Source organism: Oryzias latipes, chromosome 21 (assembly GCF_053564925.1).
Source record: "Oryzias latipes strain Hd-rR chromosome 21, Olatipes_Hd-rR_3.1".
NCBI lineage: Eukaryota > Metazoa > Chordata > Actinopteri > Beloniformes > Adrianichthyidae > Oryzias > Oryzias latipes.
In genome coordinates this window covers 34506834-34531198 of record NC_136257.1, presented here as the reverse complement: position 1 = coordinate 34531198, position 24365 = coordinate 34506834, and the positions used below count along the sequence as shown (strand labels likewise).

The 24365-nt window shown below is 49.4% G+C and overlaps 3 protein-coding genes across 9 annotated transcripts; 2 read left to right on the top strand and 1 right to left on the bottom strand.

Moving 5' to 3' along the window:
- Window positions 1–1729: 1729 nt before the first annotated feature.
- On the bottom strand, window positions 1730–5298 carry nmi (N-myc (and STAT) interactor). 2 transcript variants are annotated; one of them, XM_078939265.1, is made up of 10 exons: window positions 4916–5298; window positions 4801–4842; window positions 4669–4713; window positions 4229–4387; window positions 4029–4145; window positions 3779–3950; window positions 3604–3710; window positions 3297–3483; window positions 2507–2610; window positions 1730–2186 (listed from the first exon to the last, which is right to left on the bottom strand). In XM_078939265.1, the coding sequence occupies exons 1-10, from the start codon at window positions 5165–5167 to the stop codon at window positions 1989–1991; spliced, it is 1383 nt and encodes a 460-aa protein (XP_078795391.1). In that variant the 5' UTR covers window positions 5168–5298; the 3' UTR covers window positions 1730–1988. The 2 variants fall into 2 exon arrangements, with proteins under 2 accessions (XP_078795391.1, XP_078795393.1); XM_078939267.1 differs by having other exon boundaries at window positions 4801–4978.
- Window positions 5299–5473: 175 nt separating this feature from the next.
- On the top strand, window positions 5474–12615 carry ubxn4 (UBX domain protein 4). Of its 4 annotated transcripts, none has more exons than XM_078939264.1 (13): window positions 5474–5715; window positions 6090–6192; window positions 6276–6304; window positions 6399–6517; window positions 7622–7733; window positions 7814–7919; window positions 8806–8860; window positions 10457–10621; window positions 10826–10953; window positions 11350–11452; window positions 11568–11699; window positions 11880–12094; window positions 12262–12615. In XM_078939264.1, the coding sequence occupies exons 1-13, from the start codon at window positions 5634–5636 to the stop codon at window positions 12380–12382; spliced, it is 1470 nt and encodes a 489-aa protein (XP_078795390.1). In that variant the 5' UTR covers window positions 5474–5633; the 3' UTR covers window positions 12383–12615. The 4 variants fall into 4 exon arrangements, with proteins under 4 accessions (XP_078795390.1, XP_078795387.1, XP_078795388.1 ...); XM_078939261.1 differs by having other exon boundaries at window positions 5489–5811; window positions 11877–12094; XM_078939262.1 differs by having other exon boundaries at window positions 5490–5811.
- Window positions 12616–12969: 354 nt separating this feature from the next.
- LOC144988652 (integrin beta-2-like) lies at window positions 12970–23351 on the top strand. Of its 3 annotated transcripts, none has more exons than XM_078939259.1 (17): window positions 12970–13042; window positions 13519–13631; window positions 13813–13864; window positions 14411–14508; window positions 14681–14882; window positions 15131–15301; window positions 17116–17357; window positions 18310–18468; window positions 18787–18882; window positions 18981–19070; window positions 19148–19285; window positions 19602–19795; window positions 20276–20508; window positions 20734–20974; window positions 21061–21272; window positions 22071–22240; window positions 22585–23351. In XM_078939259.1, exons 3-17 carry the CDS (start codon window positions 13816–13818, stop codon window positions 22645–22647), a joined length of 2358 nt encoding a protein of 785 aa, XP_078795385.1. In that variant the 5' UTR covers window positions 12970–13042; window positions 13519–13631; window positions 13813–13815; the 3' UTR covers window positions 22648–23351. The 3 variants fall into 3 exon arrangements, with proteins under 3 accessions (XP_078795385.1, XP_078795386.1, XP_078795384.1); XM_078939260.1 differs by having other exon boundaries at window positions 13810–13864; XM_078939258.1 differs by lacking the exons at window positions 12970–13042; window positions 13519–13631; window positions 13813–13864 and adding an exon at window positions 14231–14303.
- The last annotated feature ends 1014 nt before the right edge of the window (window positions 23352–24365 follow it).

Genomic DNA, 24365 nt, shown 5'->3' with positions numbered 1-24365 from the left:
ATACTAACAGATGTAGGGAATAACATACTAACACATGTAGGGAATAACATACTAACACATGTAGGGAATAACATACTAACACATGTAGGGAATAACATACTAACACATGTAGGGAATAACATACTAACACATGTAGGGAATAACATACTAACACATGTAGGGAATAACATACTAACAGATGTAGGGAATAACATACTAACACATGTAGGGAATAACATACTAACACATGTAGGGAATAACATACTAACACATGTAGGGAATAACATACTAACACATGTAGGGAATAACATACTAACAGATGTAGGGAATAACATACTAACAGATGTAGGGAATAACATACTAACACATGTAGGGAATAACATACTAACACATGTAGGGAATAACACACTAACACATGTAAGGAATAACACACTAACACATGTAGGGAATAACATACTAACACATGTAGGGAATAACATACTAACAGATGTAGGGAATAACATACTAACACATGTAGGGAATAACATACTAACAGATGTAGGGAATAACATACTAACAGATGTAGGGAATAACATACTAACAGATGTAGGGAATAACATACTAACAGATGTAGGGAATAACATACTAACACATGTAGGGAATAACATACTAACAGATGTAGGGAATAACATACTAACAGATGTAGGGAATAACATACTAACAGATGTAGGGAATAACATACTAACAGATGTAGGGAATAACATACTAACACATGTAGGGAATAACATACTAACAGATGTAGGGAATAACATACTAACACATGTAGGGAATAACATACTAACACATGTAGGGAATAACATACTAACACATGTAGGGAATAACATACTAACACATGTAGGGAATAACATACTAACAGATGTAGGGAATAACATACTAACAGATGTAGGGAATAACATACTAACACATGTAGGGAATAACATACTAACACATGTAGGGAATAACATACTAACACATGTAGGGAATAACATACTAACACATGTAGGGAATAACATACTAACACATGTAGGGAATAACATACTAACACATGTAGGGAATAACATACTAACACATGTAGGGAATAACATACTAACACATGTAGGGAATAACATACTAACACATGTAGGGAATAACATACTAACACATGTAGGGAATAACATACTAACACATGTAGGGAATAACATACTAACACATGTAGGGAATAACATACTAACACATGTAGGGAATAACATACTAACACATGTAGGGAATAACATACTAACACATGTAGGGAATAACATACTAACACATGTAGGGAATAACATACTAACAGATGTAGGTAATAACATACTAACACATGTAGGGAATAACATACTAACAGATGTAGGGAATAACATACTAACACATGTAGGGAATAACATACTAACACATGTAGGGAATAACATACTAACAGATGTAGGGAATAACATACTAACAGATGTAGGGAATAACATACTAACACATGTAGGGAATAACATACTAACACATGTAGGGAATAACATACTAACAGGTGTAGGGAATAACATACTAACACATGTAGGGAATAACATACTAACACATGTAGGGAATAACATACTAACACATGTAGGGAATAACATACTAACACATGTAGGGAATAACATACTAACACATGTAGGGAATAACATACTAACACATGTAGGGAATAACATACTAACACTCAGCAATGTTTTTTATTTTTTAAAAGAAAGAACTGAGACGGTCACTCAGAGTTTTATTATGGAGGCACAGACATGTGCATGGAGGAGCTTGCACAGACAGGCAGACGGGTCATGTGACCCAAACCCTCCAATCAAACTGCTGGCTGTCTTAACAGCACAGAAAAGCAAACGCCGTGATTACAGGAGACAGACGGGGACCAGAGAACAAGAACATCTGGATAAAAGAATCCAACAGGAAACCGGATTCTGGGTTTCTGGAAGTGGATGAAGAGGAAGTTCTCGTCTTCTCAGCTGGGCTCAGACGTCCTGGGTGTCCTCGCAGAAAAACGCCCGCAGAGCTTTGCCTTTGGAGATGTATCGGATGCACTCGATCTCTCCACCGTTGTTGCTGGGCTTTTGGAAGTGAATCTCCAGGTGGTCCTGCAGGTCCTCCTCATCCTCCACGTCGATGATGTCATCCAGGAGGACGGTCCGGGTCGTGGTGCCACAAAACGTCTGCAAAGACGCACAGATCAGGTTTTGCTTGTGGACCTTCTCCCCGTTCAGGGACGGAGGAACCACAGACAGACGGACAGGAGCAGGTCCCATGAGACCTGAGGCGAGGCATCGGGGGCTCTGAAGCCCCACAGGTCACATGGTTCACGCACACACCTGAAGGCTGACACTCAGTTTAGCTCCTGAGTACTTCAGGTGTCCTCGTCAGACATGGACCGAGCAGCTTAAAGCTCTGCAGGTGAAGCTTTAGAACCGGGATGAAGCTGAGCTTAGAGAACGCAGACGGGAAAGAAACTTTGGTCGATCCGTTCAGACGTTACCTGAAACTTCTGCAGCTCATAGTCGTACGACGGTCCAACCTTCACCTCCACTCCAGAGTCCAGATGAATGTGGTATGTTCCTCTGAGGGCCAGTCTTTCTGCAACTACACACACAGTCATTCACCGTGTTCCACTCTGTGCGGCGCCATGGTCACGCGGAGGAGGCGGTCACACGGACAGAGGAATGAAACTCCTGCAGAGGATGTGACCTGAAGCTGGAGGCTGCGGTTCTAACCGGGCCGGACGCCAGACTCTGGGTCGCTCTAACCGTTACGCCTCTGCTTCAGCGAAGATTCACAGAGTTCAGCCAAAAAACCTGCAGCAGCGTCAACATGAGCACGACGGAGTTATAGGCCACCAAAAAGAGATTTAAAGTCGTAAATGTACCAGAAAAAACTTGTAATAGAAAAAAAGGTTTGTAAACTGGCCCTAAAACTCAGTCGTGATGGAGAACTCGATCGGTAAGAAAAAAGAAGGAATCGAAAAAAGAGAGTGGACCTCTGAATTCAGTTTTTGAGAAACAGAAACATGACCAAATAATCTGGATCAGAACCGCAGCTCTACCGCTGTTGCCGTGGGACACAGGAAGAGGTCCTCTGGGTTTTGGACCACCTTACTTCAACGAATCCCCTCAAACCGAAGCGGGACCCCTGAGGGATCCCACAGGTGGTTCGGTCCGCTCTGTTCCTCAGGGAGAACTGAACCCTCAGAAGGAGGTTTCATTCTTCACAGCGATGACGAGTTTAACGTCTGATGAAGCTGCACAGCTCCACAAAGGAGAACATCGTACCTCCAGGATGCAGAAACGTGACGAGTCCTTCCCCTGTGGTCTGGTCGTACTCCACGCTCTTCACCTCCCCGCCTCCTCTGCTTGGCCGGGAGAAGCTCACCTCCAGCCGGTCCTTGGTCCTCTCCTCCGGCAGCGCAGCAGGAACACCGAAGACCTTCAAGTGTGTCCTGGAGACGTTCAGGTTCACCTGCATTGTTTGATGGGAAGAGGGATTCGGTTTTTAGGAGAACAGGAATATCGATGATCTCTGGAGCGTTAGAAGAACAGAGGAAAAATGTTTTTTTTTGTTCTGCAGGTGTGAGCATACCTGAAACTTCACAGAGGAATCCAGCGCCACCCGTCTAGGTTTGACGTGCACAGATTTGTCGTCACAGGAGACCTGGCATCTGGGAATTCTCAGGATCTGAGCAGCCACTGGGGGGGAGGGGGACAGTTAAGGCGTGTCATCATCTCCCACCTCCACCTACTGGACTCACACCCACCTTTCTCCTCCTCAAAGGTGAGCAGAGCTTGCCCCCCCTTCAGAGGAAACCCGCTCCTCTGGATGATGGTGAACACTCCTCGGATCAGCTGGTCACCGCAGGGACTCTCCTCACTGGACTCCTCTTCAGGAGCCACAAACCTCACTTCTGCTTCTGGGATGTGAGCGCAGATCTGGAACGACAAGACCTGGTTAGCAGCTGTGGTCCTTCACTCCTGAAGGAGAAGGAGGAGAAGGAGGAGAACGCTGACCGTGAATGTCTGCTTCAGGCTGCAGGACTCCTCCCGCTTGGCCGTCAGCTCTTCCTGACATCGACGCAGCTCCTCCAGGAGGTCCTGCTTCCGCCTGGAGAGCTTCTGGAGTTCCGTCTTCATGGAGGGAACCGGGGAAACGATGTTAGATGTCGGTTCTCCTGAGGCGTCTCCTCATGTGAGAGAGGACGTCCTGGTACCTGCACTTCCTTCATGTTCTGAGTAAACTCCTCCTTGAGGGACTCCTGCTGCTTCATGCAAGCCAGCATCTCCTCCTGCGCCTCCTTCTTGGCTTCATCTTCCTCCAGACTCTCCAGGATCAGCCTGGACTTCACGTCTTCTGCTTTCTCCACTTTGGTCTGTAAAGGAGATCAGGAGGTCACGGATCTCCATAAGGACTACAAACCAGGACTCCAGGGGAAGCTGGATGACAGAAACATTATGGGATATTTATGGAACCATGACAACCATCTGTTCTCTGGCTCCCCCTACTGGCACAGAGGGAAAGGCGTTGTCCGTTTTTCTTTCCGCCGATCTTCTGATCGTAAAGTTCGGAACCACGAGTTTGTATCCAACAAGAACTATTTCCAGATATCCAGAACCGGGCTTGGAGAGTGGTTCTGGTGGGCAATCCGCTCACCTTCAGCTCCTTCAGCTCCCTGCGGGCCTCCTCCAGGCTGTCCTCCTGAAATCACACAGTCCGTCGGTTAGCAGCAGCCCCGACCACCCACCTCCCTCCCCCGTCCATCTGAGCAGAACCGGACTGTCTTACGTGCTCCAAAGCGGATCGCTTGTTCTTCGCATCAGCCATGACCTGTTCGAGAAACGACCCTTAACGGCTGTCAGAACGACACAGAACTCTCGACAGAAACCGAACCGGAACCGACCTGCTCTCCGGTACCGGTCTGGATCGATGTCTGGTCCAAATGAACAGAGAGAACCAGGAGAGTTCGGAGGGCTGAGATTACGGAGAATGAAAAGTGAAACTGTACTTCAGTGCGCGTGCACGCGCGTGCACGCGCATGAACTTTGGTTTGATCTTTCTGCAGGAGGAGCGAGTCCAACTGAAAAGGACCCGAACCAGAACCCACTGTAAGAGACAAACACGGAGGTTCATGTGGACCCTTTACTCCATCCATCCAGGTCCATCCCCGGCCCAGAGACAGACACACACAGACTGGGTCCAGCCGGGATTCGAACCTTGGCCTCCTCACTGTGTCTCTCTAAATCATTAAAACCATCGTGTATTATTTAATTGGTGGTGGGGGTGGCAGGGTTACTGAGTTTGTTACTTGGACAGGTAAAAGACTGTGGACGTTCGGAAAGATCGAAACCAACCCGGATTATGATCATTTCCGGGTTGTTCTGATGTTTGTTTACAGTCTGTGTCTGCGATGACGTCACCCATCCCACCAATAAAGGGATGTTCTCCTCTGGACCTCCTCCTTCTTGGTAGCCAAGGTCCGACCTCAGCATTCCTGTCACCCACGCGCGTGAGCGCACGTACGTGCTCGTACCCGCGGCTGAAGGCGTGCTGACGTAGCGGAAGTAGACGTGTAGGTGACGTAGCTCGGCAGGTCCGGACGGGAACACAGAAAGTAGGAGATGCTGTGGTTCGAAGGCTCGATCCCTGAGGCCATCGGCTCCGCCAAGAGCCGCGGCCTCGTCTTCGTGGTCGTGGTTTCCGGTGAGTGCGCGGCTCCGCGTCGCCGCTCCGTGAACGCGCAGCTAACGGCTAGCCTCGGCCATGATAAGCCGGGTCTGGAAAACAAGCGCGTGACAGGTGCGCGTGAGCCGGACATAGAGCGGGGGAGTGGGGGTTGGAGGGCTGCGATACTTCAGGGGTCAGCTCAGGTGGAACCGGGACGGGAGGGGGAGGGGGGGGGGGTTAACCGACGCAGCGCCTGATCATTGGCTGAACATACCTGATCCAGGTGATCAGCAGTAGGCGGGGCAAGAGGGGCACGTTCATGATGGTCGGCTCTGCAGAGTTCTGCTCAGATGATCACAGAGAGGTTCTGGTTCTGGTCCTCCTCCTGACCGGCTCTCCTCTCTCCTCAGGAGACGATGAGCAGTCTGCACAGCTGATGTCCAGCTGGGAGGATGAGCAGGTGTCGGCGGCGGCGAGCAGCTGCTGCGTGGCCATCAAGGTTCCCGCCAGCAGGTACGACTCTGTCCACACCCCCAGACCCCCCATGACTCCTTGTCGCCGGCTCACCTCCTCTGTGACCTCCTTCTCCTCCACAGCGAGACGTGTGTGCAGTTCTCCCAGATCTGTATCCTTCCTTCCTGGTTGGAGGTTGGAGATCCCTGCAGCCTCCACCCCCCCCCCCCCCCTCCCCAGCGGTTGTCCTTAACGCGCCGCTGAAGATCCGGTGGTCTGCATCCCCTCCAGCTTCTTCATCGGGAACAGCGGCGTTCCTCTGGAGGTCATCGCGGGGGGCGTGACCCCCCAGGAGCTGCTGAAGAGAATCCTCAACGTCAGTCAGGTGAGACGCGCAGCGCGGTCGTGACCAGAACCGGACCCGATTCGGGCCACGAGGAGTCGTCTCCAGCAGCGAGGCCAGGGGTCGGATCATAGTTCTGGTCCATTTCCCGCTCAGAACCGCCTGAAACCGACCGGCGCCTGATGTTCTGGTGATCACCTGTTTGCTGTTTGTTCTGGAACAAACAGAAGAAAAGTCCAAACCTACAAGTCCACACAGAACCCAGGAAGAATGGACTCCTCCCACTTGAAGGATGCTCCTCCCCTCTGCTGATGGAGGTCCCTCCTCTGATCTTCTGATCTGGACTCATCTCAGAACCCTCCAGAACCTTCTGTGGAACCACCTCTTTCCTGCTGGAAGATCCAGTGGAGAAGCAGCTTTCTGGACTCTGGACGCCACGTTCTTCCCACGTGTTTCTGCTGACGGCGTTCCAACGGTTCCACCGCCATCTTTGGTCTGGTCTTTCTGCCGTGGCGTCAGCACCGGCGTTCTCTCCGGTCTTCTTCCGGTTCTCATCCCTCGATCCTTTATCAGACTTTTCTTTGGCTTTGCCCGTCCGGCCGTGGAGGTTCTCTGCAGAGGCCTGAGCTGGGATGTTCTGAAGGAGATGGACCCGCAGGGGGTCCGGTGGTGGACTGACCCGGACCACCGGGTCAGTCGGAGGTCCGGTGGTCCGGGTCAGTCTCCCGTCTTCACTCCACTCTCAGCAGAAGCACAAATGCTGAGGCTCAGGAGTGTTTACTGTCACCAGCTGTGTCTGCATAGAAACTGTTTGTGTTGCTTCAGTGAAAAGCAGAACATTTGGACCAGAACCCCTCTCTGAGAAGTTCTGACAGAACTGTAGGGGTGCAGAAACGTTTATCTGTGACTGGAACCACAAAAGACGCGCTCAGATGTTGTTGGGTTGTCTGAGGAACCATGTTCACCTTCAGAACTTTCAGAACTTTAGTTTCTGCTGAGGGTGCATGGAAGCGTTCGTGTTCCAGCTTCTGAGCCAGCAGAGGTCCGGATGAGGAACCGGCCAGAACGTCTGCAGCAGAACAGACCGCTGTGGAGAAGCTCCGCCCAGCAGGTCGGTTTCAGTAGCTGTCTCCCGCTTGTCCTCAGATGCACTCTCAGAAGGTCCAGGACGGTCCGGCGGAGGAGAGTTTGCCCAGCACCGCTGCACCCGGACCCAGGTCAGACTCAGAACCTCCTTCTGGGTCTGCAGCGGCAGAACGTACGTTCCCGTGTGTCAGCAGAACCTTTTTCAGCTCCCGTTCTCCGGATCAGCGTGCTGATGTGCGATGTTGGTCTCAGGGACAGACGAGGCCTGCAGAGCCTCCAGCTCAGAGGACGACCCGTCCCAGCAAGCTGCTGCTGCAGGTCCGGAGGTGGAGGAGAACCTGGAGGACAAGGTGGAACGGTAGGAGCTTCTCCTGGATGGAGGGAGCAGCAGATCACTTATGATGTGGATTCATTGTGGAAGGTCTTTGGTCAGAACCGCCCATGAGAGGTTGGGCCGATCTGCTGCAGGTCCAGGATCTACTGCAGGTCCAGGATCTACTGCAGGTCCAGGATCTACTGCAGGTCCATGATCTACTGCAGGTCCAGGATCTGCTGCAGGTCCAGGATCTGCCGCAGGTCCAGGATCTGCCGCTGGTCCAGGATCTGCCGCAGGTCCAGGATCTACTGCAGGTCCAGGATCTGCCGCAGGTCCAGGATCTGCCGCTGGTCCAGGATCTGCCGCTGGTCCAGGATCTGCCGCTGGTCCAGGATCTGCTGCAGGTCCATGATCTACTGCAGGTCCAGGATCTGCTGCAGGTCCAGGATCTGCTGCAGGTCCAGGATCTGCTGCAGGTCCAGGATCTGCCACTGGTCCAGGATCTGCTGCAGGTCCAGGATCTGCTGCAGGTCCAGGATCTGCCGCTGGTCCAGGATCTGCTGCAGGTCCAGGATCTGCCGCTGGTCCAGGATCTACTGCAGGTCCAGGATCTGCCGCAGGTCCAGGATCTGCCACAGGTCCAGGATCTGCCGCTGGTCCAGGATCTGCCGCTGGTCCAGGATCTGCTGCAGGTCCAGGATCTGCCGCTGGTGAAAGACCTGCTGCTGGTCAAGGATCTGGACCTGGCTCTGCTGCCTCTTTGATGTCTGATGTTCAGGCCGTCTGCAGGACGTTAGAAACTCTTGGATCACATTTATTGTGACGTCTTGAATCTTTCTGCTGAGCTGGGATCAGATCTCACATATTTAAACGTAACTTTAGAGAGAAAACGAGCTTTTATTTTGTTAAATGTTCTATTTCCTGTCAGATTAACAAGGAAACTGGAGGAGAGACGGGAGCAGAAGAAAAGAGGAGAAGAGGAGGTAAGGAGGTCTTCAGGGAGGGATGGGGCTGCTATGAGGGGTCGGGAACCTTTTTGGCCGAGAGAGCCATAAACGCCAAATATTTTTAAATGTAATTTCCAAAGAGCCACAATAATGTTGTGTCTCTTTCCCACACTGATGCACGGAGACTTAACCTCTTTTAAAGTTCTTTATTCTGGTTACTGTAGACCGCAACAAACGCCATACAATTAATTCAGCAACTCCTGAATCTCTCCCGCTGAGACGAGAGCGCTTCTCCCAACTTTATATTCACCTGCTCCCGCTCCAGCCCTCCCATTTTCCTTATTCGGCCCATAGCTGAACCCCATTGGTCCAAATTACCTAACAACAGGCTGAGCGACAGAACTGAGGGCCAATCAGATCTCTGCTTGATGCGTTCCAGAACTCCAGAACTTATAACTCGGCCTAACAGACAAGTTAAACTCAGTCCGCGACAATATGTTTAAAACTAAATATACAAGTGAATGTGTGCATTTGATGTAATTTCAACATTTTTAAAGTACAATAAGTCTGTGGATTCTTTTTAATAACATTGTTATTCTGTTGCTAATAAATGATGAGTATTTCTCGTGGTAGTTCTGCTGATGGTCTAGTCTGGTTGATACGTGGTGAGTTTCTGCTTCATGCAGGCGTTGAGACTTTAAACGTGATCGTAGGTCTGAATGTTCTGTAGATGTGACAAAGACTGCTCACATGCAGATACGGAGTCAAACACACACTCACACGCTGCAGTGAGTGACGGGCAGCGGGTTTTACGTTTTTACAATCCCTGCGCGATTCACCTGCTGTCCCCACAACACCTCAGCCCCCCCCCCTGCTTTCTCCCTCACACTCCCGTCCTCGCATCTGCGCGCTCTTTCTCAGAGACGGGAGCGCGCAGTTTTAGGCACGTCAATTCACAGGTTTCCGGCTGGTACAAACTCTGTGAAATAATAGATAATAGTAAACTGATAGTTTTTTCTCCAAGCACCGCTACTACTGCGCGCCTCTGGCATCGCATCGCGCCAGACAAGGACTGGTCTAATGAAAAAAAGTAAAATTAAAGATTTGTCTGCGAGCCACATGTGACCATCAAAAGAGCCATATATGGCTCGCGAGCCATAGGTTTCCGACCCCTGGTCTAGATCCAAGATTGAAAAACTTTATTGCCACATGTTCTCATGGACAGAAGGATGTGAGCCGTCTTTGATGTCTGCAGCTTTTTAACTGTCTTTCCCCTGAAGGAAGATCAGAGAAGATCTGAGGATCTTCTCTGATCTTCCTCTGCAGCGACAGAACGTAAGTTTCAGCAGATGAAGATCTTCAGATGGCGCTTAGTTTGGGTGCTAAGCTCCGCCCTCAGGGTAGATGAGCGGATGCTGTTGCTGTAGGCCAGGAAGAGCATCCTGACGGACAGGAGGAGAACCGCCGCAGCTAGAGCTCCTGGGGATCTGCGTTAATCTGGTCCATGCTCAGTTAGCCCCCCCCCCATGAGAAGTCCAGAACAGATTGAAACGAAGGTCCGGTCCGGAAAGCGCCTGTGGTCCTGCTGTAAACAGGAGCTCCGTCTGCGTTTGTTCTGCTCCATCTCTGCAGACGGAGGTCAGGAAGGAGGTGGAGCGCAGAAAAATGGGGAAAAACATGCAGGACTTAAAGAAGAAGCAGGAGGAAGAGAAGACCAAGCGACTCCTGGAGGAGAGGAACAGGGAGAAGGCGGAGGAGAAAGCCGCCAGAGAGCGGGTCCGGCAGCAGATCGCCATGGTAACCGCCTCCTTGTCTGCTTGGAAGAAAAAGGGATGAAAGCAGGTTTCTACAGAGAAATCTGATGGCACGATGTGTTTGAGGTCCATCCGGGGTTTTCGCTTCTGTTTTCTAAAATATGTCCCATCATGCACCTGCGCTGGGACACTGTCACCATCCTGCCATAGACCCATTGTGTCATAAACCTCCTCTACCCCCCCCCAGGACCGCGCTGACCGGGCTGCTCGCTACGCCAAAACCCAGGAGGAGGAACGGACTGCTAAGGAGGCGCTTCTGCTGGTCCGGCAGGAGGAGCAGGAGGCCAGAAAGGAAGCGCTGCTGCGGCAGAGGAGGTACTATGGTCCTGAGATCTGCTGGGTGGGGGCGGCAGAACCTTGCTGGTTCTGACAGAAGTAGATCTACTTGTGTAAAAGTTGGACCTTTAGTAAGGAACCTCACCGCAGGTGCTCTCCTGGGGCGGGGTTTGGGCCGGTCCGGTCCAGCATCCAACAGGATTTTAGCCCTAAAGCACCTTTGAAAGGTCAGAGGTTCTCCATCCTAAAGAGATGGTTCTCTGAAGGGAGGTTCTGCAGAACATCCGCTCTGTCCTTCAGAGGCCCACAGCAGGGTGCTGCCACCTCCGTGCTGGAGAACCATGTCATGATCTGATGACACAACAGCAGCTCACGGAGCCCAGTTGACCTTCAGCTAAAGTCTGTGTGTGTGTGTGCGTGTGTGTGTGGGATCAGTGCTGTTGCTAGGATACAGTTCCGGCTCCCGGACGGCTCCTCCTTCTCAAACCAGTTCCCGTCTCAGAGCCGGCTGCAGGAGGCGTGGGACTTTGCTGCTCAGGTGGGTTTCTTCGTTTGGTGTTCTGATCCGTCTGAGCCTGAGGGGCTGAGACGGACCGCTGTGAGGAGATGCTTCTTTGTTGCTCTGACTTCCAGAACTTCTGCTCTGCTTGCAGGAAGTGGGCAGTCGCTATGGCAACTTCTCTCTAGCAACCGTGTTTCCTCGGCGAGAATTCACGGCTGAAGACCTGAACCAGACCCTGCTGGAGCTGGAGTTGGTGCCCAGCGCCTCCATCGTCCTCCGGCCTGTAAGTCAGAACCGGGCGGGGGGGTCTGCTCCCCGGATTTCTCCTCCAAAGAAACAACATTTGAATTTTTTCCTACTGCAGAGTTTCTGGAAATAGCGACGTTTTTGTAGAAGTTAGCGTCTGCGTGCACGAAACATGCTTTTCTCCCAGTCTCTCAGCCCCCCCGTCCTGTCTCAGCAGTTGGGCCGTCCTGCTGGCGCCGTCGGACAGTCCTCTGGGCGGGGCCTCTGGGCGGCTCTGGGAACGCTCCTTTACCCGCTGCTGGCAGTCTGGAGGTTTCTCAGCTCCTTCCTGTTCGCCACCCCGACCCCCTCTGCAGCTCCGCCCAGGGGTCCCCCCCCCCCAGAGCCCAACGCCCACAACCAACCTCAGTCTTCCTCAGACAAAGCCAAGCGGTGAGTCATGTGACAGGAAGTCAGAGGGGGGGGCCATGGAGGACATGGGTGTGAATGTCACCTAGATTAAAGACGTGAGGCCTGAATGTTGACCTGACCCTGTTTGACCTCTGTCACGTGCACACTCGCTCGTGCACTCCTCTAACCACCATGTCCGTCTCTCTCAGAGAGGCAGAGAAGCGACCCAAAGACTTCAAGAAGGACGGGAACATCTGCAGACTCCGGACGCAGGAGGACAGCGAGGACGACAACAATACCTGGAACGGGAACTCCACCCAGCAGATGTAGACCCCCCCCCAGAGAGCTTGGCTGATGCTGTGGACAGGAGCCTCGTGAAGCCTCATGTGGGGGGGGGGTCCTGTGTAAGCTGAAGGCTGATGAAGCTTCAGCGGGAGTCTTCATCACTACACCCTGCTCTTTATGACTGCTGACCCCCCTCCCCCTGTCTAACTCTAGCCCCCCAGTGGACCTGCTGAGGACTGTAGATCTGCTCATCAATAAAAGTTTTTTCACAACCTTCAGCTGCTTCTTTGTCAGACTTCAGTACATGGCAGGTTCTGATCCGGAGCTCAGCTTTCAGCTCGGTTCTGACCCAGAACTCTTCTAAGAAGAGAACACAACTTTACCATCATATTTTCAGAATTCCTTCAGTCATAAAATAAGAAAATACATTAAAGAAGAAAACGTTTAAAGTTTCTGATCCAGAGGACCACGATCCAGTCTGAGTCCAGAACTTAGGTTCTGTTTGGTTCCTGAAAGGCTGAGGCTTGTGGCTCTGACCTTTGCTCTGGTTGTTCCAGCAGTTTGCTGTGCAGAAGCGTCAGGTTTTCACAGCTGTCCCTCCCAGTTCCTCTTACAGTCGCTCGCTGCCGTTGCCTCACGCTTCCTGTGTGAAGGGCGGGTCTCTGCAGAGTTCAGAACCGCCGCACAGAGAACAGCATCTTCCAGGTGAGTCTCTCCCATCAGAACCCCTCACACCACGCTTTAGAAAAGGTTCTGGAAGAGCAGAGCTCCAGCTGAAACACAAGAAGTGCAGTTTCTTTTTGGGACAGTTACAGAGAAATGCTGATTTCTAAACAGGCGAAGGTTTTCAGAGGAGGGAGTTCCACAGGCTTCAGTTTGGGGGCCTGAAGGCTTTTTGTGCACCAGTATGGACGAGTGGACTTCAGAAGGTTTTGGGTTTTTCGTCTGGACTTTCAGTGATTTAAGGAAACGGTGTTAATGGTTTTGATAAAGATAAAAAATCAACTATTTCTTAATGTTGGCCCAGTGTCCGACCTGAAACTGGGAGACTATTGGTTTAGGTGTGTTGCTGGGGGGGTCAAATGTGGTAACCAAATTTCCAAACGTGGATTAATAATGACTACAAGTTTAGTCTTTGAAATTGGTTCCTAAATGGATCAAACCTCATGTTTGTTCCTCAGAGACCAATAGACACCTTCCAGTCTTCAGCTGAAGAAGTTCCAGGATCTCTGAGGAGCAGCTAGCCAGAACTGCTCCACCTCCAGAATCCATCTCAGTTCTGACAAACCTGAAGGCAAGAACCCAAATCCTGCATGTTCCGGACAGCAGAGTTACTGTTCAGCCACCAGGTGGCAGCATTCTGCACTTTATCCTGCATCGATCCACAGACTGCTCTAGGATGTTAGGAGCATCTCAGCAGGTCTGAGCAGCTCCCAGGTTTCTGCAGCACTCATAGATCTGGTCTCTGTCAGCAGGTCATGGATCAGGGTTCAGGGTTCCTGCTGCTCCTGCTGTTGGCTGGAGGCGGTAAGTCAACATGAGTCTTCAGGTGTGCATCTCCCAGAGGGAATGTAAGCGTTTCAGACAAGAAACTGGATTTGATTGGGTTGACTGTGTTTAATGCCCCGCCCTCATGCTTGTAATGACCTCCTATTGCTCCGCCCCCATGCTCGTAATAACCACTCATTGCCCCGCCCTCATGCTCGAAATGACCTCCCATTGCTCCGCCCTCATCTTCTTAATGGGTAAAACTCTCTCCAGAAAGGTTTGGTGCAGAATTTGCTGCGAATATCTTTCACCTGCAGGAGGGAGACTTGTTGTCACAGATGCAGAAAGTTTCAAGTTTTTATGTGAGTTATGAGTTAGAGATGAGAACACATGTGAAACAGATTAACACCTTAAAGCAACATGTCTGAATCTGCAGAATACCAAGCTTCACCAAACCAAGGAGCTGAAAGCTTGACAGGTTAAGGAGAAGAACGCTGGTGTGATGTGATGACCTCTGATGGAGAAGTTCAGAGAGGAACAGCAGGAGCTGATCCTGATCCTCCTGGTCTGTGCTGCTCTCTGCAGGGTTGTGTCAGCAGAAGGAGGTCTGCTTGAAGTCGGTGGTGAACTCGTGTGATGACTGCATCACAGCTGGACCGTACTGCGCGTGGTGCCAGCAGCTGGTGAGAAGTTCATCCTCTGCAGAGACAAACACCTCTGAACACCACATGTTCACCTGCACTCAGGTGTCTGCTTCTACACTGGTGGAGGCAGTTGGTTCCTCCAAAGAGGAGCCTGAAAGCTCTGCCTCCATTCTGGATCAGAACTCTCTCCGTCTTTGCTTCTTTCATGTAGAACTTCAGCGCTGGAGGGAAGCAGGAGAGCATCCGCTGTGACACCCGAGCGCAGCTGAAAGAAAAAGGCTGCATGGAGAAACACATCATCACTCCAGGGAACAGCATGGACGTCCTTGAGAAAGTGCCCCTGTCTCCTTCAACCGAGCGGGGAGAACCTGTCCAGCTGAGTCCACAGAAGATCAGCCTGAAGCTGAGACCCGGTTAGTGGAGTCCGTGAACATTGAAGAACCTCTGATGGGTTTCTGTACAGCACCAGAATCTTAGCACTGATGGATCTGTTTCAGTGTGGAATGAAATTCAATCAACTTGTGCAAAAATCCTCTATTGATGACAGAGGGAATGTTCTGTTGGTGGTTGATCGGCTCTGTTCATGGTTCTTGTTCTAAGTCTAGATGGGCGTGATACAGTGCACCCGGTTCTGATCCTTTTTGGTTCTCTGTGCTTCCAGGACTTCCACAAACATTCCAGGTTTCCTTCAAGAGAGCTGAAGGTTATCCCGTGGATCTCTACTACCTGATGGACCTTTCCTACTCCATGAAAGACGATCTGGAAAATGTGAAAGGGTTAGGAAAAGACCTTTTTGAAGCACTGAGAAAAATCACACGAGATGCTCAAATAGGTAAGAAGACCACTGTCTGATCTACTCTGCTGCTTTTTATTTATTCAGTCAGGAGTTGTTGAATCAGTTTCACATCAGCATCTATTGACTGCACTGGACCAACCAACAAGCAGCTTTGTGTGTGGATCAATACTCTTACCGCCGTTCAACATGTGTAAAAAATGATGTTTTGTCCTGTTTGAAGTTCTGACTCATTCATCTTGAAAGTGTTGAATACCTGATGATGTCATGTAGGCATTTCCCGCGGTCGTCTTTAACAAAAACAGAGAAAATGCAGAAGCAGAAAAAAGCTACATTCATTTCCTGATAGAGGACATGAAGACATATTTTCAAATGTCGTTTTTATTGATTAATGTCCGCTTTGAGAGGAATGTCTTTTTTTCGACACTAACGCCCATCCTAAGATCTTTAAGAAAACTCTCCAATGTCCTAAACAAATTCACTCAGTCTTCGCTTTCAGTCTTGTGAGAGTCACACGTCTACTTCAGGGTCTGACACCATTTCATCGGCAGTTTTTATGTAAATTGCCAATCATGGCGTGTTAGTACCTCATAGTACAGCTCATTTCCTTGAACAAAGCAAACGTCCAAAGGGACAGGCTGTAAAAAAGGTTTTTTGAACGTGAGGCTTGTGGGGCTTCTATGAATTGATCGGCTGGATGTACAGATGGACGAACAGATGAAGGGATGGATGGTTGTTTACTTGTAGAGTTGTGATTGGCGTGGTAGAGCTTGTTGGTTAGATCTTAGGGTTGACCCGTACGGGTTCTGTGGGTTTTTGGGTTGTTCGGTCCGTGGCGGGTCGTGGAAAGGAGCGGCTGCATCTTAAGGGGAGCTCAGGCGTGTCTCACAGTTTCTTTGAGGCTCGTGCAACCACCTCTCAACGGACGTCATGAAAATGGAACATACCATTGTCGTGCGTGTGGTAAGTGTAGCGTGAAGTATTTGTAAGGATAATGGAAGTCACACACACTTATGACGTACGGGTGATGCTGTCGTACGGCGTCCTCACGCCCCACTCTAGTCGTTAGTAGGGTGTGAGTACTGACTCCTAACTGACGGCACAAATGCTGCACGCACGGCATGTGCACGTGATCCGTAAGTGTCTAATTTCTTCCTTTACTCTGGTAGGCTGCTGCAAGGAGCGTGCACGTGTCCCGTGAACAGCTCTAACGTGCTCCTTGTACAGTCTGCGGGCTTTGGGGGCGGGCTTGAAAAATGCCTGCATCTATCCTACTTCCCCTTTCGTGTTGTATGAGTGTTCACTAAGACCTGTTGTCACAGCATGACAGTAGAAATAAATGTGCACATTTTCTCTGTATGGGTTCAATGTGCGGTCTAAGTTCTTGATATTCCCTGGGGTCACCTGTGGTCCCGTACAGGTTTGACTATTTTTGACCCGCACACGGCCCCTATCCACCCATACGGACAGCTGGGACTGAGGAGGCCCGACAGTGTTGTGGACTCCAAGCACAGTCAGTTTGACAAGAATCCACTAGTAGGTAGTTTGTCCAGCAAGGACCATGTTCATGTTTGTCAATTTTGGCAAATCTGGAGAGCTCAAGGCACCAAGGTCCAAAGGTCAAGATCAGAAAAGCTCTGACACTGAAGTCAGAAATGACTGAGCTGTTTTCTGCTGATGTTGGTGCTGGTGGTTGTCAAACTGTAGAAGTTAACTTTGACCTTTACTGCAGATGTTAGAGTTGGAGCATCGATGACATTAAAGTCCTGAAGATGAAGAACCAGCATGCAGAACCTCTGGCTGTCACCAATCTTCCTGCTTTAGAAACTAGTTATAAACTCCTATCATTTCAGGGTTTGGTGCCTTTGTGGATAAGACGGTCCTACCTTTCACCAACACCAATGAGGAGAAACTAAAAAGGCCCTGTGAGGATAAAGATGAGGATTGTCAGGCTGCCTTCGGCTACAGACACGTACTCAGTCTGACAAAGAGCCAGGACAAGTTCAAGGCAGACGTTTCTGGGCAGAAAATCTCTGGGAACCTGGACTCTCCCGAGGGGAGTCTGGATGCCATGATGCAGGCTGCTGTGTGCGGGGTAAGCACTCCTTTCACCTGAGGAACTACTGTTCTAATTCAGATGGAACATTCCACCTGTCTCTAAGAACATCAACCTTAATTAAGAGGTTGATCCTTGAAGTCCTTCTGTAAACTGATGAGTTGTCAGGAGGAACACTCTTATGTAAGATTTCCAACAAATCCAGAAAACCCTGGTACTCTGCACTGACATTAGATATGTTAGCTCAAATGACAATCAGCACCCAGAAAAGCCACCAAAACTGGGGGCTTACCCAGACCAATGGTAGAGATTGGTGTCAGAGCCTCAGCTGTGAGTTCAACGATATCAACATTGGTGGCCAAACTGACGTTACCGGAGGACACAGCCTTGCCAAGATAAAGGGCAAACAAAACAGGGCAAACAAGGATCCCACACGAACAACGGAAACATCTACAGGCATGCTACTGGTGACAGGTTGTAGTGAACACTTGTACAACATGTAAGGCTGTAGCGAGTAAGATGCAGGCGTGTCATACGGAGCCAGTACTCACACTTGAGAAATGACTAGAGTGTGGCGTAAGGACACCGTACGACAGCATCACCCGTACGTCAACTTCCATTATCCTTACCAATACTTCACAATATACTTGCAAGATGCATATGGTACATTCCATTTTCAACATTGTCTGGAGGTGGCCATATGAGCCTTAAGGGAATTACAAGACACACCTGCACTCCTGTTTAAATGCAGCCCCTCCTCTCTACGACCCGCCAGACAAACCGAAAACCCTCAGAACCCATAACAGTCAACCCCCCTACAAGCGCATGTGACTAAGGCTTTACTAGGAAATCTCAACATCGAGCTTAGAATGTTCCCAATCAGACATCTATTTTGAAGGATCTCCTGTGACAACATGAGCTTTTCTTGGGCGGTCCGAGTAAAGGTCATAGAGTTTCATCAACAATCTGAGGTTCCTTTTGATCTTTTCAGGATGTCATCGGGTGGAGGAACAGCAGCACACGCTTAATTGTTCTGGCCACGGATGCTGGCTTCCACATGGCCGGAGATGGAAAGTTAGCTGGGATTTTGGAGCCCAACGATGAGCGCTGCTACATGCACAACAACCTGTACAGCAAGAGCAACGACATGGTGCGTGTCTATTGTTTGTGCACTGGGAAGTAAGGACCCATTCTTTCCAGATCTGTGGTGTTAATGTTCACCTCTGAAGAAAATCAAAGGACAGGTTTATGAAAGCAGTGAGGATGCAGCTGTATGCACACAGTGATAGGAAAGCAGCACCTCCTCACACGGCTCAGGAGTTCGCTCTGTCTGTGAGCTAGAAAGGGTTTGGTGGACCAGGACAAAGGGGGTGGACAGGGCGTTGTCCCTCCCTTTCCCATCACTTCTTCTTCAAGAGCTGAGTAACCATTTAGAGATTAGGTTGACTTTCATGTCGGATGTTTTCAGGACTATCCCTCTGTGGGACAGCTAGCCAGGCAGCTGGAAAAGAACAACATCCAGCCAATCTTTGCAGTAACAAAGAACGTGGAGACTGTGTACAAAGTAGGTCACACCAACTTCTGACTTTGTTGCTTCATGTCTTTCCTGTTGGTCAGTTCTACATTTGATCAGACGGATTCTTCATTCTTTGTTTTTTCCAGGAGCTCTCCAAACTGATTCCAAAGTCAGAAGTTGGAGTTCTGTCGGATGACTCCGGAAATGTGGTTAAGCTGATTCAAGAGGCTTATGCGGTAAGTTGTTTGTTTCTGCTGCTGTTCGTTCTGTTTTTTTATCATCTCACCCCCATATGGATGTATAACCACTGCAGAGGCTGACGTCCAAGATAACCTTGACCCACTCCAACCTTCCTAAAAAAGTACAAATCCTCTACAAGCCTGTGTGCAAAAATGGAGAAGGAGAGAGTCCCACTCAGGGTGTTTGTGACGAAGTGGGAGAAGGAGAAGAGGTCAGTGTGTCCCAAGTTCTTCACGGAAACGTTCATGTGTCTTTGATTCTGGAACCTCAGACAGAACTCTTAGAGGGTTTGATTCTCCGTTGATCTATTACCTTTTGGTTCATGGTGGAGCGTCTGCACCTGTGGAATGTACAACATAATACATGAAAACAATCAAAGATGCTGCCACTTTAACACACAGAAGGAATCTTGTTAAAAGTGTACGGGTGAACTAAGTGCTTTAACTTTAGCACAAATGAGGGTCACCTGGCTCTCAGGGCCGAAGGGGGGAACAATGTCTGCCTCCCTGACTGAAATCCCTTTTCAGATCTCCTTTAACATCACCCTGACGGCAGACTCCTGCATGAAGAAGCAGGAATCCTTCAGCATCAAACTCCTGGGCATCAGAGATACGCTGACGGTGAATTTATCCACCAACTGTGACTGCCACTGCCAGGACGACGCCAGCACATACCACGAACACTGCAACAGTAATGGCAGAGTCTCCTGTGGCATTTGCAGGTCAGGACACGGGTTCAACACAGTGCTGTCTTCATCAGCGTCTCTTTCAATGTGACCTTTAACTAACCAGGAAAGCTTTATTTGGATGACACTTCCTGTTTGAAAAGCATTGTCGTCTAGAGGCAGCAGCACATCCTATAAACTCAACAGTGTGACACACATTCTAACATTATGTACATTACAGCCATGATGACATTAACTAATGAGAGTGAGGAGCCTAGAAGTGTCAGAACATCTGCATCCTCACGAGTCCTCCTCTAATGGTGAAGAAACATCTCCAACAAAACCAGCTCGCTCCACGATGAAGATCCAGCCTTTTTTACCGCTTCAGTTCTGCAGTCATGGAGAGGTTCTGTGACATGAAATGATGGTCTAGCTCTAACATAGCAGATGAAGAACCCCCCTCCATCTGTCTTTTATCCAGACTCCTGTAGGAGAAGCTAGAAGATGCAGTCTGCTGTAAACTCTGCTTGTCTTCAGCTGCAGGGACGGTTTTGTGGGTCAGTTCTGCAGCTGCTCCGTTGGAAATGAGGATGAAGAAAGTTTGCTAAAGCGCTGTCAGAGGGATAACGGCACCGAGTGCGAGGGCAGAGGAGACTGTGAATGCGGCCGCTGCCGCTGCCACGCCTCAGACAGCGGAGCCAGTTTCTACGGCGACTTCTGCGAGTGTGACGATGAACACTGCCAGAAGTTCCAGAACAAACAGTGTGGAGGTAAACATGCACTTTTGGTGGAAATCCTCTTCATGAGGTCAAACAGAACAAACGTCATTGCATCGTCTTCAGAGTCTTATCAAATGCTGAACATCCTCTCAGTTATTGTCTCTTTACATCCACTTTGATCAACATGTTTGTCTTCTGATCGGACTGCAGACTGAAGCTCAGCGGGTCCTTTTAGTGTCTCAGATGTGGGACGTCTCATTGCTTCTCACTCCTTAGGACACGGAGAGTGCAAATGTGGAAAGTGTGAATGTGAAAAAGGTTTCCAGGGCTCTGCCTGCCAGTGCAAAGAGTCCAACGAGGACTGCCGTCCACGTGAGGTGGCCCACCTGTGGGGGAAGGACGATGTGTGCTACGGCAGAGGAGAGTGCGTCTGTGGCCAATGCAAGTGCAATGAAGGATATCAGCCTCCCTTCTGTGAGAAGTGCCTCGGCTGCTCAGATCCATGCCAGACCCAAATGTAGGAAGTCACTTTTCAGCGTCTGTTGGTGCATCTCTATGACCGATCAATGACTTTCACCTGAAGCGGTCTGGTCTTGTTTGCAGGAACTGCATCGAGTGTCTTGGATTTCAATCTGGTGACTTGAAAATGAGCTGCGCTATGAACTGCAGAGGCCTTTCTCATACGCTGGTGGAGTCCTTCAATGTGTCGGGGAAGGAGTGCCAGCAGAAGGACAGCGAGGGATGCTGGATCAAGTTCAGGCTGCAGCAGCAGTTTGGCGTGAATAGATACAAGGCTGAGATCCTGAAGCACAGAGGTTAGTCACAGATGAACGTCTGTCCAACCCGCAGCTGTCTGTAAGGGGTCAGGATTGAACCAGCAACCAAACAACATCACTGACTAGCAGCAGGAGCAAAGAGGCGGGCAGTCACTTTAAAGTTAGTAGAAACCTGAACTATTCATAAAACTAAAGAGATCAAAGAGGAAAAACGATCCAACAGACCACCTTCAGTCCATTAGACTGAAGTTCAGGTGTGACAGCTAACATAAGGCAGAGAGACACACTTACCTGGGCTGAACATAAACCAGAAAAAAACACCGTGACATAAAAATACCAGGAATACAGCGAAGAATCTTGTTCATCCAGGTGTCGTTGCCTTGAAGTTCTGTCATGAAATCAGGACTTTTGTCTTTTCCTCTGGACCTCTTTAGACCTGGTGTGGTCTTTAGATGTGCGGGTTATGTTATCACAGTACTTAATTCTGCTTCCCTGGGGTGCTGTCAAGGAGAAATAAAAACTTCAAAGGCTTAAAAAGGCTTGTGGCCCACCGAATGCATCTGCTCATCTGCTCCTGAGTCACAATGATTTGAATAAAGAAATACTCAAAAATGCAATCTTGAGCCCAATTTTCTTTATAATTGACTTCCATCCTGAGAAAATGCTACAAGAACATGTTAGAAACACCAAAAGCACCATTTTCCCGCTCATCCAATCAGACTGATGACTTGGAGGAGTGGGGAAATGTTGCAAGAAAAGAAGACAGGAAGTCCAGATGCTATGACTCAATTTTAAGACTAAACTAGCAGTGACCACGTCCCTTAACTCCTATGACAGACTGTCCGGAGCCCCCCAGTGTTTCCGTCACCATCGGGGCCTCAGTTGCAGGCGTGGTTCTCGGCGGCATCCTGATGCTCATGCTCTTCAAGTGTGTCCAGGACAAAATAGATGCAAAACAGTACAAGAAGTTTGAAGAAGAACGGCAGAAAAAGTCTGTGTGGTCCAAGGTAAGATATTCCACATCCATGTTTGGAGCTTTCTGTTTTCCAGGAGTTGGACTCTCAACCATGTGACACGTCAGCAAAGAGGTTTGTACACAAACATACAGAGAGAACTGTAATGCAGCGTCTTCTCAATGGACGCTAAAGGCTGAGAAGTTAAGGTGTCTTTGAGAGGTTCTGTGACCGGCCTCTGTCTCCAACACGCCGCTATCCTGCTTTCCAACGGTTTGGGTAAACTGTCTTCTAAGAGGAGACCAAAACTTTTGAAAAGAAACTTTCTCCTCTAAAGGAAGCCTTAAGCTGACGCTCAGGTTGTTGTCCTTATGGTCTGACTGAGCCCTGCTCTGTAGGGGGAGAGCCTGTACCTGTCACCCACCACCACAGTGAGGAACCCCATGTTCTCCGGAGAATGAGGAGCTCCTGCTGAGCTGGACCTGCTGCCTCTGTGCTTCATGAACGAGTCTGTCCAAAGCTTCGTGTTTGCTCCTCCTGTCCAGCTCCTGTCGTCCCTCACACACCTGCTCCTCTCCCTTGAGCCCTACATGGGGAGTCTCAGGTGGGGCTACCCAGAAACCTGTAGACAACCCTAGATGGGACAAGTCGTTAAAGCCCACAGTTCTGGAGAAACAGTGGCTGGGACGTTCTTCCCAGAACACACCTGTTTCTGTTTGATGTGAAAATGGCTCAGAGTTCTCTTATACTGAAATGCACCGCCTGTTTTGTCCGCTGAGTTTGCTCCAATCCATGCTTAGACACCGTTACCACATCAACCAAATATAGATCTACAATGAAAACGGCGCGTCCAGGAGCCCTTCTCCTTTCAATAATGAGTTCATGGTAAACCAATGAAGAGAGGCCATACTGCCTTAACACGGTTCATTTTTGAGGGTCTCAGTTTTTTCCATTATGTCCTCCATCCTGATTGGCTGTTGACCTTGTCAATCAATCTCCTCTGTGCTGTGTCTCCTGTACAGAATGTGTCTTTTTGCAACATGTACATCTTCAAGTGTCCTTCTGTGATCCTGGACTGACTGTCTGTGTTCTGGCTGAAGATGGACAGTGATGCTGGCTAACGCCAAATAATGAACACCCTGGAATAAAGTTGGCATGTGTGTCAGTCTTTGTTTTTTCTCTGAAGACCATCTGTAGCAGACTCTCTTTGCTCAGCGATCAACAGAGGAGGACTTTGAAGAAACTGAAGAAATTCGCCATTTCTGTTTGCAGCAGCCTTTGGAAACACTGAGTATGAAGTTAGTCACTGGTTCCAGAGTGGGTGGAGTTCAGAAGGTTCTGCAATGTCAGATGACTGTAGAACAGCTCAAAGGTGTTGGTCAAGAAGAAGGGATCCTGTTTCTCCCAGATCTACCATCGAATACTGGGTTTAGTTCTTGAAACCTAGAGGCTCTGTTCCCAAGTCAGCTGCTGCTCCCCCACTTTACAAGTAGCCCCATAATACGTTTTCTGTTGGTGTAGTTTTCTAGAGTGTCTGCTGTGGTGTTCTTACCACTGAAAGGAGATTTTCTATTGAGAACATCCAGTTTATTTGAAGGAGTTCACTAGTAATGATGGAACTAAACTGGATACCATCAGTTAGGTCTCCAGTTCAACCAAGAAACCTTCTCTGTCTTTGAGACCGTGAACTTCCTCCAATGAAGCTGACAGTAGAGTAAACATGGTTGACCCCACCCCCAGCCATGCAGCCAGACTCTGGACTTGTGGGTTACTTTGTAGACCTCGCCTCCATGTGCCCCTCATTCTCACCCGGTAATGCAGATTCCACTGTTGCAGCTGCAGTGAGGCCTGAATGTTACCACAACACCTTTGAAAATGATGGTTAAAAAGTTTGAAAGAAAACTGTAAGCGATTTATCTCTGTTGTTCTATAACAGATGTTCCAGAGTTCCTGTCTGTGTGCGTCTCTTCCAGAACCTCAACCATCTCAGCAGATGCACATCCGTGTCATATGTCATATATTCATAAAGTACTTGTTTTTTTGGCCTTCGTCGGTCATGTTGACCGTGGATGACGTATCCTGGCTCTCGTCTTGGTTTGTGTCGGCCGGGCTAGTAGCGCTAGCCCGTCCTCTCCAGGGTTGTGAGAGTGGCCGGATTCTAGCCAGTATGGAGGATAGG